Raw genomic sequence first — 16,290 nt, forward strand, 5'->3', positions numbered from 1 at the left:
TGGGTGCGCGGAGTCATTGGTTTGGGGATAGAATCTTGGAGCTGTTATCAGGAGATGTCCTGGCCTGTTGTGCAGAACCCAGGCACCCCATCTGGCCAGAAGCAGGGAGAGCTGGTCCAGCGACATGCCAGGCCCCTTCCCTGCCACTGACCAATCCTACCGTCTGCATCCCTCCAAAGTTCTGCGGGGACCTCTCAGGTCATGCTCTCCTGCTTTACAAAACTGCAAATATCTTCGCCCATAATAACAACTTCAAAAGTCCTGGCTGAACTAGGCGCTCTCTCCTTCAGGGTAGGCGCTTGGTTTCCTCTCCATCCTGGCATCCTCACTCCCCTCCTTCCTGGGCCTGGGCCCGGGCCAGGGGACGCACTGGTGGGTGTTCTAGGCACTGCCCAAACAGCTCCTGGCACTTGTCACCAACTGTCCCAAGCTTCATCACTTTTTTCTTTGTCTTCGTCGTCGATGGATGCCTCCCGTCCGTCACGACCCCAAGTTCAGGACGTAGGACCCCCGCGGCGCCACCCTTCTGCCCGGCGACGCTCCCCTCCCTCCCACGCCCCTCCGCCGAGCGGCCCCGGCTGCCCGTAGCCCCGAGCCCGCGGCTCCGGACCCCTGGAGTCAGGTCCCCGCCCGGGCTTGCGGCCGGCGCGAGCGGAGCCCCGCGGCGGCAGGCGGGGCGCGCGCCCAGGGCGCACGGCTCCGGGGTGGGTGGGGCGGCGCCGTGCTCGCGGCCGCTCCCTGTCCGCGCCTCCCCAGCCCCGAAGAGGACACCCCCTTGCGCCGCCGCGGCCCCGCCCCGCCCGCCCCGCCCGCGCGCTGGCCCCGAGCCTGGGGCGGCCGGCGGCGAGGGGAGCGCCGGGGATGGGACTCGGAGGCGGCGGCGGCGGCGGCGCGGGCTTCTCGCTCGGCTCCCACGAGCGGTCCCCGAGGACGGCCGCGGCTCTGGTCGCGGCGAGCAGGCCCACGAGGGGCGCCCGGGTGGCCGCGTCCCTGCCTCGCTTCCCCCGCAGGTGAGCTCCGCGCGCTCCCCCGGGGTCTCGTCGCCCGCGGACCCCTCCCCGGGCGCAGAGAGACGGACCGACCGACTCAGGGACAGACAGGCGGACGGACAGGCAGAGCCGGGGCGCTGCGCCCCCCACCCCGCACCCCCGGGCCCTGCGGCCCCGCGCGCCAGGCGTCCCCCCGTCCCTGGGCCCATCGCCCAGACCCCCTCCGGGCGGAGCGCGAGCGGGGGGCCGGCTGCCCGCACCCCTCGCGGGGCCTGCGAGCCGGGCGCGCTCCCTGCGCGGGGCGCACGGCACAGCAGCCGCCGCGCGGGGCCCCTGGGGCGCTGTGTCCCGCCGCGGGGCGCCCGCCCCGTGCCCGCGGGCCGGGGCAGGGGCACTTGTTGAGCCCGGTGGATGCCGAGCGCGCCTCCGGCCGGCTGGCATCTGAGTGCGCGGGGCGTCTGGGTTCTGTTCTTTGGTTCCCGGTGGCAGCTTAAGCACCAGCTTCCATACACTGCGGAGAAAGGGGGGGGGGGGGCATTTAATGGCAGCTGCTGGAAACCCCGAGAACAGTTTGGGGAGAGAACAGGAAAATGGAGACGCTCCCTGGTTCGGGTCTCCAGGTCTCCAGGACTGGAAGCACAGGAAGGTGGCCCCTCAGGAACACGTCCTCTCACCTGTTGGCCCTGTTCCCAACTGCCACAAATCCGGGAGCCAGGACGCATCTGCCCCAGGTGCCTTCAGTCCGCCTCCAGGTGTGGGGCAGCCAAGAAGCTGCAGGGGGCTGTGGTCAAGAGCAGGGACTCTGAGGTTGGCCTGCCCAGGTTGCCTAGGTGAGTGACTTTGGAGATACCCAACTACTCTGACCTTCAGTTTCCTCATCTGTTTAATGGGGTAATACCCACAGGGCTGTGAGGATTATTAAAATCCGTAGAACAGTTCCGGGCACATCCTAAGGTTAGGTGAGTTCCATCACCTGTCTTTCCAGAAAAAGCAAGAAGTCCCTTTGAGCAGTCACCTGCTTCCCAATTCAGAACGATGGCCTCTCCATGGCCAGGTGAAGGCGGCAGACAGTCCACATGTATTTAGCTGGAGTTTTCCATTTAGGAGTCCGCTCCTGCCCAGTTCTCCCTGCCTGCTTTCAAAGCGACAGACTCATATACCAGGATGGGTTTATGGTTTGGAGAGTTTTCTCTCAGCCCCTGAAGCTTGGTCCTTAGACTCAGTCCCCTGTGGAGAAAGCGGAGACCTGTGGCACTTCGCCTCTGTTTCCCTATCTGTTTACATTTTTATTCATGCCGGTAAAGTCCAGTCTCAGGCCCCTAGTTTGCTGGGCCTCGTTTCTACAAATCAGGGCTACAAGGTTCTTTGCTTCTAGAGTCCACGCCCAGGCATCCTGGAGCCACTGAGGCCTGAGCTCACTCGCTGGAGGTGCCACCGCGGAGTCCACCTCTGAGATACCCTCCGATGGTTGTCCTGCCTGAAGCAACCTATATCTCTGTCAGCAAGAGGTCTTGAAATGAGCCCCAAGATTTCAAGAAAAGGAAATAGATAATTGCTCCTTGAAAGACAGAGAAAGAATAAGAAATTTGCTGGAAGTTCTAGAAAGAAATCCCACTGTTTGCTTAGAAACAGCTCTGACTGGTGCCTAAGAGAAGATGGGGGTGAGGCCGGGGCACGGATGGAGAAAGGGGTAGACGCAGGCTCAGGTCTCAGGACAAGCGGGCCAGGAGGGCGTGATGGGTGTAGATGCTGCGTTTGCAAGGTGTTGGGTGCGAGGCTGGGTGGGCATGAGAGGGGACATGAGAGGACCCCAGGGTGAGCAGCTGAGTCTAAGCCCAGTCAAGTGGGTGAGAGTCCTAGCGCGTTCCCCGGCACTCGGTCTGTAGCACATGCCCCGTTGAGAGAGCCCTTCCCCGGGGCTCCCCGTTCTTGGGAAGCTCAGGAGGGCTCCACTGGTTAATGTGCATGTGGGAGTAACTCAGGAGGCTCAGGTGCCAAGTCGAGAGTGGACCATGTCATCGCTGTTGCTAGTAAACAGCGCCAGGGAATAGCCATGAGGTCACTTTTGAACCTTGCCATGTGGCTCGGCGGACAGCCACCACTGCCTTACCCAGCAGGACCCTGAAGGGGACGCAGGGAGAAGGGCAGGGCTGGGCTCCACTCCTGAGGCCTCGGCTGTTGTCCGTAAAGGTGGTGATGATGACATCGATGGGAGGTGGTGGGGGTACAACCCGGAGCATGTTGATCGCGGCTCCGGAAGGACCTGGGTTCCAGGCTCGGCCCTGCCAGCACCACGTGTAAGAATTTTAAAAAGTTACTTAAACTCTCCGTGCCTCAGTTTTCTTATCTGTAAATAAGGAATAGGGTTATTGGAAGAATTAAATTAGTTAACACACATGAAATACTTAGTGCCTGGCTGAGAGTAAGTGCTGAATATCTATTAGCTATACCCATTATTATCTGAGCCTCGGTTATATCATCCATCAAATGGGCACGATACTATCCATGCCACAGGATTGTTGTAAGGGTTAAATGAGATAATATGACTTAATCCACTAGCGTGCAGGATGTAGTAATGCTCAGAGTGAGTTGGTTGAAACGGAAATTTTTACCAGAATATCTGCATGTAAAGTCAGTGGCTGAGCATGTGGACCAGCTAGCGTTTTTGGAAAGTTCTTCTGAGCGTATTGTCAGAGGAACCTTAATCTAGCATTGGAGAGTGTGGCTCACTCCCCATCGGAACGCCCATTGCTATTGTAGGTTATTGCATTAGTTTCCTATGGCTGCTGTAACAGATTACCACAGACTTAGTGCTTAAGAACTGCACAGATTCCCTTGCAGTTCTGGAGATCATAAGTCTGAAATAGGTCTCCCTGGGCTAAGATCAAGGTGTTGGCAAGAATTTCTCCATCTCAAGATCCTTAATTTAGTCACATCTGCAAAGCCCCTTTTGCCACATAAGGTAACATATTCACCTACCCATGATCTCAGTTGTCATAACTCAATCCAACCAGCAAAGAGTAAGGGACACTGTATGGAGCTCCTGGGCTGAAATGGAGGGTTAATGAGCGTGCGTGTGGTGTGGTGTGTTGGTGGGGCGGGTGGGGGAGAGTTGTTGAGGTTAGCAGTGTAACACAGGGCCAGATTATGGGGCCTGGGCAGATAAACTAAGGAATCTAGATTTTTATCCTAATGGTATGTGGAAGTCACTGACAGTTTCTGAGTAGAGCGTGAGAAGCATGTGTTGGGAAGATTGAATTCAGTGCTACTGCCAGATGGATTCAGTAGGAGAGACTTAGAGTCTATTAATTAGGATTGTGTCAGTTTCAAGTTACAGAAAAATGTGACAGTGGCTTCAAGAAGGAAGTTGATTTCTGTTTTGTGTTCTAGAAGTCTGAAGGCAGTGAGTCCAAAGCAAGAGTGGGGTCAGGGACCCCCTCCTGGGCCTCCTTGCTTTCACCACGCAGCATGGCTTCCCTTCCGTGGTGCCTCGTGGTTCCCAGCGACTGCTGGGTCTCCAGCCAGGAGGCCTCACTCCGGCCAGCAGGAAGGGAAAAGCAAGGGCGCAGGACTTTAACTGTTAAAACCTAGGCCGTTCTGGTAGCTTTGCTGTTAAAACCAGGGCAGTTGTTGCCCTGCGCTTTGTCATTTAGCAAGGGTACGTTTAACTTTATAGAAACTGCCAAATTGTTTGCCAAAGTGGCTGCACCACTTTGCATTCTTACCAGCAATGTATTGGGGTTCCAGTTTTTTCACAGTTCTCTGCCAATGCTTGGTTATATCAACCTTTCTGATTGTAGCTATTCTAATGGAATCTCATTGCGATTTTAATTTGCATTTTTTTAATGACCAAGAATGTTGAACATCTTTTCATATGTTTATTTTGTCAGCTGAATATCTTCTTTGGTGATGTGACTGCTCAAATCTTTCTCACATTTTCAAGCGTGTTGTTTTTCTTTTTCTTATTGAGTTATAAGAGTTTATATAGTCTGGATATAAATAATATATCAGATATATGTTTTGCAAATATTTTCTTCCAGCCTGTGACTTACTATGCCAGTGCATTGTGAAAAAGGGAAGTTTTCAGTATTTATATATTTTTTATTGTTTTAAAATATATCTTTATTGATTTCAGAGAGAGGAAGGGAGAGAGAGAGAGAGAGAAACATCCCCTGCTGGGGATCGAGCCCACAACCCGGGCATGTGCCCTGACCGGGAATCGAACCGCGACCTCCTGACTCATAGGTCGACGCTCAACTGCTGAGCCATGCTGGCCGGGCCACCAGCATCACTTCTTTTCTGCTTTGTTAGTAAGTAAAGTAAGTGTTACTCGAACACAAGCAGTGTGTGATCTCTTGACAGGCGATCTGATAACCAAGAGGGCTGCTGAGTGTCTAATGGGCGGTGAGGGTGTACAGTGTGGAGACACTGGACAGAGGGATGATTCAGGGCCAGGTCGGGATGGACCCAGAAGGCCTGTGATGTCATCACCCTACTCAGAATGGCATGACATTTAAAATTTATCAATTGTTTATTTCTGGAATTTTCCATTGAATATATTTGGACTGTGGTCGATTACAGATAACCAAAACCGCAGAAAACAAAACTGCAGATCCAGGGGGACCACTGTTTTTGCCCGGCTTGGAGGAAGGAGAACAGCATTAAAGTAATAAATAGCATATAAATGATGTAACACACTGACAGTGTCAGATAAAATGTGGTAAGTATCAAGGAAGCTTGAATGTAGGTTTAAGGGAAGAGAGAGCTTTTTTTTTTTTTTTTAAAGAAAGACTTAAACGCATAAACTGTAATTGAAAAATTTAAAAAATAATAAAAGACCAGAGAAAGAGTCAAAAATCTTCTAAGTTTCCTTCTTTTTCTCAGAAGGAATCTCACAGATAAAGCTATGAAAAGGGACCGGTCCAATTCGTAAACAGTTTGATCTGTTTAAAAGGGGGGTAGTTACCTGTGATAAGCCAGTGTGCTCTGGAGCTTCACCCCTTTACCGGCTACACAACCTTGTTCAGGTTACTCGGCTTCCCCGAGTTACTGTAAGAAGTAAATCACTTAATGCATTTAAAGCACTTGGCTCAGTGCCTGGCACATAGTAACCCCTGAATAAACATTTCCAGTTTTTTAAAAAATGTGGAGCACTCCGCGAATTCACGTGTCCTCCTTGTGCAGAGGCCATGCTAACCCTCTCTGCTTCGTTCCAATTTTAGCCTGTGTGCCGCCAAAGCGAGCACTGACATTTGCCATTTTTAATATAATTTTAATGCAGACTGAAAAGTGAGCTACCTCCATGCAGCAAGTGTGAGAAACTGTGGACTTTGAAGGCTCACAGGCCTGAGTCCATCTCCAGCTCAATTCCTGGAAGCAATTTGCTGAACAAACAGTTCGCTTAATTATTGAGTATTTTTTTTAAGCCTGGGAAATGGCCCCTGCCCCGGCCCAGCCCTCTTCCTGCCCTGGGAAAGTGGCTCAGTTATAGTCTTTTATGAATCAACTTCTGGTGATGTGCCCTGCACATGATTGAGTTTCCTGCTAATCAATGAGTTGGCAAGTTGGCCTGCTTGGCCTGGGTTCGAATCCCTACTTTGTCACTTACTTTAGCTGTGTGACCTTAGTCGAGTTATGAAATTTGTCTGAGCCTCAGTTTCCTCGTCTCTAAAAAGGCAGAAATAATAATTCTGATTTCTGCAAGACAGGTGTAAGGATGAAATGAAGTCCGTTGGGTGAAATTGCTAAGAGTAAGATATTTAGGATTTAGTAAAGATTTTACATGCAAATGATATTACTTAAAAGTCGTTCCTCCTTAAATATTCCCTCCTCCCCACCTAATTTATATCAATTAATAAATTGCCATGGCACCCATTATATTCATAGGTAATGGAAGAATAAATTTAAACCCAGTCCCAGAATATTGCCTTCTCCAGGAAGGATTTGCCCCCAAGCAAAATAGTCTTGACACCACTCACCATGTGGCCGCGTACCTTTCTCAGCCCACGTAGAGCCCTGAGATGGGCCATCGTGGGAAAGCCTGGATGTGACCGTGTCACTTCTCTGCTCCGAATCCTCCCTCCTAAGCCTTCACACCAGCTCCTGTCCAGGACCAATACAGCAAACGGGTAAAGGCAGGTGTATCCTGGTAAAGACAGTGCTGCTCTGGTGGAAGCTCCCATCACCCGTGGACCTGAAACTCAGCTCAGGGTTGGAATTCTTCACGTGCACGAGAGCTGCTTCTCTCGTCCCCCGGCTGCTTGGCTTGGCTGGCTGTCCCTGCCTCCCCGTGCGTGCCAGGCACTGTTCTGAATGCCGTAGTTACATGTATTAACTCCCTCAAGTAACTAATATTATCCCATATTCCCATAAGGCTTGAGAAGGTCAAGTAGCTCTCCCAAGGTCACACACGGTTAGCAAGTGTCAGAGCCAAGATTGACGGAGGTCAAGCGGTCTGGTGTCAGAGCCTAAGCCCTGCGCCACTGCGCCGTGCCCCCTCTTAGCAGATGTGCGGGGGAGGCTGCGAGGCTGGCCAGGGGATGCTACCTTATGCCACCCACCCATGAACTCCTGGGGAGATGTATATATATCAATTTGTGCCATTCACTATTATTAGACTGAAGGAATATGGTTACTTGGAATCCTCAGATGTGGTTTTTCCTTTTTCAGATCCAAGATATAGAATGTGACTATGAATAATTGATCATAAACTGAGTTGAGGAGAAACTTCAGGGTAGATTTTCCCCCTGAAGTTTTCTGTTCAGTCTCATAGTGACCAAAGTAATGAAAAATTCCAACTATGCGTGCCCTGCTCAGAGCTCCCGAGGAGCGCCGGCGGGGGTTGGTTACCTGAGTTCTTAAGGACCACACGCAAATGGTATTTTAAGTACAAGGGGCACGTGTGAAACATGAGAAGACGGGGAGCAGTCTGCAGAAACTAGAGTTCCGGGGCGCCCCGGCATCTCACCCTGCCCCCTTCTCTTGTGTTTGTCACAGCCTCGCCCCTCTTCCTCGCCTTGAAGATGGAAAAGGCGCTGCTGGGCTGCTTTCTGCTGATCCTCGGGCAGACCCTCCTCCCCGCGGAGGCCAGGGAGCGGCCGCGCTGGAGGCCCGGCCCCAGAGGAAGACACGCGCGGACCCACCCCCAGACGGCCCTCCTGGGTGAGTGCTGGGGGCAGCGCCCACGGAGGCAGGCCACAGTGGGTGGGGAAGGTGCCCAAGTAGCAGCCTCCCCTCTGTCTTCATCAGTCAAAATCAAGAGCCCTTTAAAAATGAGCTCATGCGGCTGCGGGAGCCCCCTGTCCCTGGGTCCCCCCGGGTGGGCTGGGGGAGAGGGGATCTCGCGGGCCATGAGCGCAGCCTGGCTTGAGGCTGTGGCTGTACGTGGGTTTTCATAATGATAGGAAACCTCTTCTATTCCAACGTCTTCTATTTACTCGGAAGCTCGTGATCTTTCTCTGAGACGCAAGGGCAAGATTTTCCATCTGCAGAGGCTCTTGCTGGACTTCTCTGGACAAGGGCGTGATGAGGATTTTCGTGGTTTTTGTCCCGCTAACCTGTGTTGATAATGCTCCCCTGATGGGCGGCATGGGACCCGAGCAGGGGGCCTGTGGGAGGCAGGAGTGGGCGCAGAGAGGTGGGGACAGTGTGCTGTTGGGAACGGAGGAAGCCGGGGCTTTGATGCCCACCCAGTGAACATGTTTTCTTCAGGTGAGTTTTTCTTTCTCTGGGAGAAATGAAAGGTCACGGAAGCGCGCGGGATATGAATAAGTGGTCCCGGTTGCAGTGTGGGCTCTGGTAAGCCTAGGACGTGGGGCTAACAGAAGGTTGGCCAGTGGCAGAGGCTGGGGGTTAGCGTAGACCTGGGTCACATCCCGGCTCTGGTACTTACCAGAGGCGTACACGGGGGTGGTGTCATCTCTCTGACGTTCACTTCTCACCCATAAAATGCACTGTCAGTGCTGTCCTTGGAATATTTCTGTGAGGAGAATTGAGGTAAGACAGTGTGTAAATTGTAGGTATGCAATGAATGTAGGTTTACCACGACTACCATTCCCGGTGGCCTGGTGGCCTCAGCATCCAAAGTTACAACCAGATACCAAAGGGCCCAGAGAGCCCTGTTCTAGGAGGTTGGGCTCTACTGATGTTGACCTAAACGATGACCCCATGACACTTTAGTGTCCTGAGCATCTCTGTTTCCATACTGATGTAAACATAAGGCTTCTGCAGCTGCGGAAAGGACTGGGGAATGTGCAGTATGCTGATTAAAGGGTTTTTAGAAACAAATTTCAAGATGATAAACATGTATAAAGTATATAGAGAGAACTGGAAATGCCTGATTCCTAGGTCACCTGCAGGGAACGCACAGTCGGGTTTCTGACCGGGCCGCTTTGGGAATGAGCCACCACACACTTCGCCAGAAAAGCATATTCTTTCTCTTGGCTCAAAATCAATCAGTCGGTCAATCAATCAGTCAATCAATGTTTCTGTCACACATGCGCACACCCCAGCGCCTTCCCCAGTGGGCAGCATTCTCTGCCCTCCTTGGCCCTAAGCTCAGGCCCTGAAGCGGCAGCCCCCGTCTTCTCAGGTCAGAGCTAGAAGCTCTTTTGCCAAAGGCGCGAACCCCACATCCAGTATTGCCTCCTATTTCTTATTTTGGCGGAGAATGTTTCAGGGACAAAGACTAGGATGGAAGGTGGCGCATCTCCCCGCCCAGGGAGTGGCAGAGGGCCGCTCCCGGGCATGCTGGGAGGCTGCTCGGCTTGTGAGCGTGGCTGAGTGAGCGGGAATCATGAACCTGGAAGGCAGAGCCCACAGCCTGGGCCTGGATTCTCAGGAGCGGTCTGCTTTTGGTCTCGGACAGGGAACGGAGGTGGAGGAGCCATGCTCATTGCAGTCCTTGCTCTGAGTTTGGACGACCTTCTTTTCATTCGTACCTTGTGTTTTGTGGGTGTTTGCTTTTCTTGTTTCCTATGTTCCGAACATTGCTCAAGCCATGCTGCACTTTTTTGGTGGCCGTATTGATGATGTCCAGTGGCCTAATGCATTTCACTGTTACTTCATTACAAGGGTGTCTCTGAAAGTTTAACAGAGTAGAAACAGAATTGTTTCTTAGGTTAATTTTTGTTTGAATTTTTGGATATAAAAAAAGAAGAAATGTTCCTATTGATTTCAGAAAGAGGGAGGGAGAGGGAAGGAGAGGGAGAGAGAGAGAGAAACATCAATGATGTGAGTCATTAATGGGCTGCCTCCTGCACGCCCCCTACTGGGGATCGGGCATGTGCCCTGATTGGGAATTGAACTGTGACCTCCTGGTTCATAGGTCGACACTCAACCACTGAGCTGAGCCAGGCACCGGATTTTTTTAAAGCTTATATTTTATGTCTCAATTCAGGCCAGAGTTCCAGTAACAACTTGAGTTAATTAAGAAAATAGGACGCCCTTATCTGCCCCTCCTGTGAACGACTGCAGGCTGCTCAGCAGCAGCCTGTGATGTGCGTCCACAGGGGCTTGTCTCTTACTTCATCCTGTTATCTGGAATTTTCTGCTCCCTGCCAGGCACGGGAACTTAAAGAGCACCACCACCAGGAAGCACACTGTAGCGGGGGAGACAGCCATGTAAAGAAAGCGTTGATTTGGTGGAACCTGTGCACAGCAGCAGAGCCAAGCTCAGCGACGGTCCACGCTGTGTGCTGTAGGCTCCATATGAGGCAGTGAGTGGTTCTCAGACTTCTTGGTTGCAGAACTCTTTTGTACTAAAAAGTTATTGAGGGTCTGGAAGAGCTTTTGTTTATGTAGGTTAGAGTTAGAGCTATCAAGGTTTATTGGATCAGAAAGAGACACAGAGAACTTTAAAAATATTAATTAATTAAATTAGAAATAATAAGAATAAGCCCACAACATAACCTATAACTGAAATAAGGTATTTGTATAAAAAAATCAGTATTTTCTAAATTTTAAAAATTGGTGAGAAGAATAGCACTGTTCTGCACTCTTACGAGTCTGTTTAATGCCTGGCTTAATCAAAGACAGCTGGCTTCTCATTTCTCACCCACTCATTTCGTTATGAAATGCTGTTTTGGTTAGACTACATGAAGAAAATATGACCACAGATATGTGGTCAGACGAAGGAGGAGCATTTTAATTGTTTAAAATAGAATTGTGGATATTCTTGTTTGATAGACTTTAAAATTTGGCAAGTGGTAGATTCTTAAAGGTTACTTGAAATGGAGAATCTAAAACATCATTAAACTTTTGGTACTTCCACACTCATTAGAGAATGAGAATCTAAAAGGCAAACAGTGCCATTATGAAAATAGTTCTGACCTCGTAGACCCTCTGAAAGGGTCTTGGGGCCCCCTAGGGGTCCCCAGAGCACACTTTGAAACGGTGAAGGTTGTGACCATGTGGAGCCCTGAGGGGCCGGGGGGTAGGAGCAGAGTGAGGATGGAGCCTGGAGGCGGGCCCTGGTCATGCCGTCAGGATGCCATGTCTGCAAGGCGGGTGGTCTGAGCTGGAGACAGGCCCAGAGGAGGCAGGAACCAGATCACATAGGACCTCAGGGTTCCCACAGAGTCTGGGCTTCATTCTGCAAGGGTGGGAGCCTCTGGCGGACTTGAGCAGGCAACGGCCTTGATCACCGCTTACTGCCTTTCCGCCCACCGTGCCTTCTGGATAGCCTCGGCCTTCCTGGGCTCCGGCCAAGGCCAGCGTGAACCTGCACTCCCAGGCCACCAGGGAACAAACGAGCACATTCTCCAGCCCAAGTTCTTCCTGGGCAGCCATGCTGGCAGGTTGGAGCGCAGGGTGCTCTGTACCCAGAGCACAAACTCATGGAAGCCTTCAGATTCTCGCCCTCTGCACCCACTCCCCCTCCCTCATCAGTGGCACAGGTGCCCTCCCAAACTCCTCCAGCCCCCTGCAGGGGACGCTAACTGGAGGCCATGCTCCTCCCCTGCCCCCTGATCACTGCTTGCTATGCTTTTGCACATTTTTTCCCTTTGGTAGATCACTGTCCTATGGGGGTGGACCTGTCACCAGGGCAACCGGTGTGGATATATATATATTTTTTAATTGTCACCCAAGGATATGTTTCTTTTATTGATTTTAGAGAGAGAGGAAGCTTGAGGTGCAAGAGAGAGAGAGAAATATTGACTGGCTGCCTCCTGTATGTGTCCTGACTGGGGACCGAACCCACAACCTAGGCATGTGCCCTGACTGGGAATCGAACCCGCAGCCTTTTGATGTACAGGGCGATCGATACTCCAACCAGCTGAGCCACCGGCCAGGGAATATTGGCCTCTTTGAGACCTTAACCGCCTTGTGCGGGAATGTACCCAAACCGTCCTGGCCGGCACCGGGCGGCTCTCCCTGTTGCGTCTGTCTTTTACGAGGTCTTGCTGACGTGGGTGTGCTTTTCTGAATTTACCAACCTAGCTCATCTGATTTCCACTAACTTGGAAACCTTGTCCTTTTGCTACAGTGGAGTCCCCTTCCGATCAATATTGCCCGTGCAGAATTCGTGTTTGTGCTGCAAGAGAGCACTTTGTGGCAATAGGATTCAAGAAGGGGGAGGCGGAGATTTAAAAGGCGGCTGGCCCCCTAGTGTGGCCAGGGGATGATGGAAGCGGAGCCCCCTCCAACTGCCCCCACACACTGCTAGGAAAAATCCAGAGTCGTTGGGGGTGGCAGTGAACCCAGAAGCCACAGAATTTAGTGAAATTTCTTTACGATGGTTCATTTACTACTTAAAAATAAAGCTAATGAAGACAATCCGAGAACTCACTGTCTACAGCCCTAGGTTCTGTTCCTTGGAAATCACAGTACGTGACAACACTTATTTCCATTTTTGCTCACATCTCTCATTAAGCCTGGCATCAAAATATGAGTAAAGGCACAATGTGTTTCATATAAGGAGGTGAAACCTCTTGGGTTCGCGATGTGACTGGAGGAGTTGGCTGGCCTGGGGAATTAAGTGTAAGAATGTCCGGCTCTGTGTTGCCAATGGAGGTTTCCGCCCAGGTTGAGAATTATTAACATTTTTAACCATTGGCTGCTAGAAGACGCACTTTTATTTTCTCAAACAACCCCTCATTGATGTTTGTTGGCACCCTAATCGAGGAAGGAAAAGCAGATGCTAGAAGCCATCAGAGCTTCTGGCTCCTGGAGAAATGACCCACTGCGGCCACCAGTCTGATATACTCTGGTGGGTTAGAGCTTTGTCGTGGTTAGAACTTTTGCTTCCTTCCCTAAGCTTTCCCAGGGCCCTCTTCCTTCCACCTGGAATATTTTCCCTTGGCCAAGGCCTATGATCAACCAGCGCCAGGCCAGCTGCACCTCCTTCTGTTTCCAACCCTTTCAGGTCAGGACCCAAAGCAAGGTCCTTCTGCCCAGTGCCATTCGAGATAATAGAACAAGACTGAGCTTGGTAGAGTGGAGCAGAAACTCGATTCTTTGAGCAAGGCATGGAGAAAGGTGAGCTCACGCTCTAACTGCACCTTCCCCCCGACGGGGAAGGAGCCTCTGCATCTGTTGGCTGTGGGTGGAGTGAGCACATTCTTTCAGGCCTGTGTCCTTAGTCTTCTGCGGCACTCGGCCCTTCTTGCACACGATGCCTCGTTGCCATCTTAGTTTTTGCACTTGGCCCCTTGGTCTTTGTGCTCGGCCCTCTTCATTCTGCAGCTGGGAATTCTTTTCAGTTCCTGTGAGCCAGCATAGCTCGGGACATAGTGTAGGTATTGAGAAACGTTAGGGTCTTTTGGATGATAGCATGGTGACACTTTCTCTTCCATCCAGGCAAGACTCTCCCAGGACCCGCCCCCCACACTGTAGGTCTTGCTGAAGTGTCAGCTCTGTTGGCCTTGTATTCCAAGGCATGACAGTGACATGTACCCCAGAGGGATTCCTAGTCTGGTCATTTTTGTCCTCACCTCGTTTTTACCACTAGACTGTATACCCTGGGGGACAGGGACCAAGTGTTTTACATTTCTCAGTGCACCTGTGGAGGGGACTCGTATTTACTGGTTAGGAAGCTGAGGCTCAGAGAGGTTAAGTGATTTGGCCAAGTTGTCAAGCTTCTGCAGACTGTCAGCGGATGGGCACTGGCACCAATTCAACACCAACAGGAATCCCCAGTTTGGGGTGCAGTGAAGAAGGAAGCTTGATTCAGTGCAAACAGCTCAATTGTGATACGGCTGTGAGGACGGCACAGCTGTGGAACAGCTCAGTGTGACAGCTCAGTCATGAGGCAGCGCAGCTGTGGGACGGCACGGCTGGGAGGTGGCCCTGGGAGGAGCCGGCCCTGGGGCCAGGTCCTTCTTTGGCTAGACAGCTCTGCTCCTGAGCCTGTCTTTGGTGTCTCATTTTTGGTGTTTCAGCTCCAGCTGGGGGAACAGAGTCTTCAGTCTTTGGTGGAAAAGTGCATTCTGGCCAGAGAACTCCAGATCCTCGAAGTTTGCTTGGTCCAAAGGGCACTGTCCTGACTGGCTAGAATGGAGTTGCTGTGCTTGGTCGGTAAAGATGCTGATGCAGGGGAGGGTTATACCTGGGGTCACCAGACCTCAAGGCCCGGCTTTGGTCCTGCCCACAGCAAAAACTCAGTGTGTGGGAAGGACTGAGTGAATGACTCATCCGGAAGATTCAGTTGTATGGTTCCAGTCTTGGTTTGACTCTTAATTAGCGAGTGACTGTGTAGGTCTCCTTTCTTTTCCATTTCTTCATCTCTTAAGGGAGATGGTTGGAGTCAGTGATCTCAGGTCTTACCTAGGATGTGACGACAATCCACGATTCCTCTGCCTTCTAGAAGCCCCTTCTCTGGCTCCTCTGATGGGTTGGCTTTCTTTCACTCTCTCCAGTGGGAGAGCCAAGGTGGAGCCATACTCTGGAGGCCAAGGAGGGGAAGTTTTGAGACAGAAGGGGGTGGAGTAGGTGAATCAAGCAGGGGAGTGGGGGTGGGAGATTAGGATTCGGCAGGGGTGGGTGGGGCAGTGGGATTAGACCGGGTTTGGGTATAAATCAGCATGATCAGGCAGGGATTGGGCCGAACGTCAGGCAGCTGAGCAGTGGTTCTGAAATTTCATTGTGCATCAGAAGCTCCTGGAAGGCTTATCAGAACACGGACTCCTGGTCCGTACGTCCAGAGTGTCTGATTGGGCAGGTCTAGGTTGTGGCATGTGAAGTTAAAGTTCCCGAGACCTCAGTTTGAGAACCATTGCAGAAGAGAAACTGGGCGATGGGATGTGGGTGGAGAGGAGGAAAAGATTTTAAGAAGAGATGCTCTGGGGCACGAGCCAGAAAGACAATGCAAGATGAGTAACATCTGCAGGGAAACTTGCAGCTGGAGAGTGTAAACTAACTGTAGCCTGGGTCCGCCCCTTCCCAAGCTTTGCAAATAAACCGCTAGCATTTTTCTACCCAGGAGGATTTGACAGAGATGGGCCTCAAGCCTGTACAGGGAGCCAGCCTCTCTCAACACAGGGTCTAACAACGCACATCCAGAGAAATGAGTGTCCGCTGTGTGTCTTTACCATGGAACCGATGAGTGTCGTGACTGCTGCTCAGCCCGGGCGTGCTGTTCCCCATAAAATACATCTCTTCAAGCACATGCTGTTTTATGTATAAGCCAATGCCTCTGTTATCGTCCATTTTTTTAATAAACTATGAAGTGAATTCCTCATTCCTATCTTGTGATTAACATGCGAAGAGCCCCCAAAAGCACAGTATCTGACTTCTAATAAGCCACAAGGTTAAAAGCTTTCCTAGCAATGAATTTCCCCCCCCAACAGATTCTTTCTCTCCTTCTCTCTCCCGTTTTCTATTAAACTGTTTATTCCCTTTTCTAGAACTCTTCTTTATCTCTTCTTTTTGTTAAAAACAAGACAACAGAGGCAACCAATCAACGTCTCCCTCCCCCACTCTCTCTCTCTCCCTTCTTGTCTAAAATCAATTTTAAAAAGGAGGCGATACGGCACCAAACACCTGTGCTTTCAAGGAAACAGGTTTTTCTTCTATATGAAACTTTATAGCCGCCAACGAATTTCCTCCTCAGGCATCAGGGATATTCAAGCCTTGGGTGTAGAGGGTTAAGTAAATCTCTAATGGGCAAACTCGTACATTCCAGGATTCTGGGGAGGTGCCTGCAGAATTAGGAAAGGAACCAGAACATGAGGACTTTCTCCTCTAGTTTTAAAAAAGCTAAATATTTGCTTTCCAAGGAAAATCTACCTTAGGAGTCTTTGAAATAACATTTTGGTAAACAAGGGAGAAACTGAGAATTTCGTAGTGATGCAGCATATAGGCT

At 51.2% G+C, this 16,290-nt stretch overlaps 1 protein-coding gene across 2 annotated transcripts in view; it reads left to right on the forward strand.

Moving 5' to 3' along the window:
• Positions 1 to 830: 830 nt before the first annotated feature.
• Positions 831 to 16,290, forward strand: part of MATN2 (matrilin 2) — a 77,610-nt gene continuing 62,150 nt past the window's right edge. Inside the window, exons 1-2 of one of the 2 annotated variants that reach the window (XM_081116985.1) lie at positions 831 to 1,010; positions 7,986 to 8,150. In XM_081116985.1, coding sequence (XP_080973111.1) covers positions 8,012 to 8,150 — 139 coding nt within the window. In that variant the 5' untranslated portion in view covers positions 831 to 1,010; positions 7,986 to 8,011. The remainder of the gene's footprint in view (positions 1,011 to 7,985; positions 8,151 to 16,290) is intronic. The other variant, XM_081116984.1, reaches the window with a different exon arrangement.

Source organism: Miniopterus schreibersii (genome assembly GCF_964146895.1).
Source record: "Miniopterus schreibersii genome assembly, chromosome: 17".
NCBI classification, from domain to species: Eukaryota; Metazoa; Chordata; class Mammalia; order Chiroptera; family Miniopteridae; genus Miniopterus; species Miniopterus schreibersii.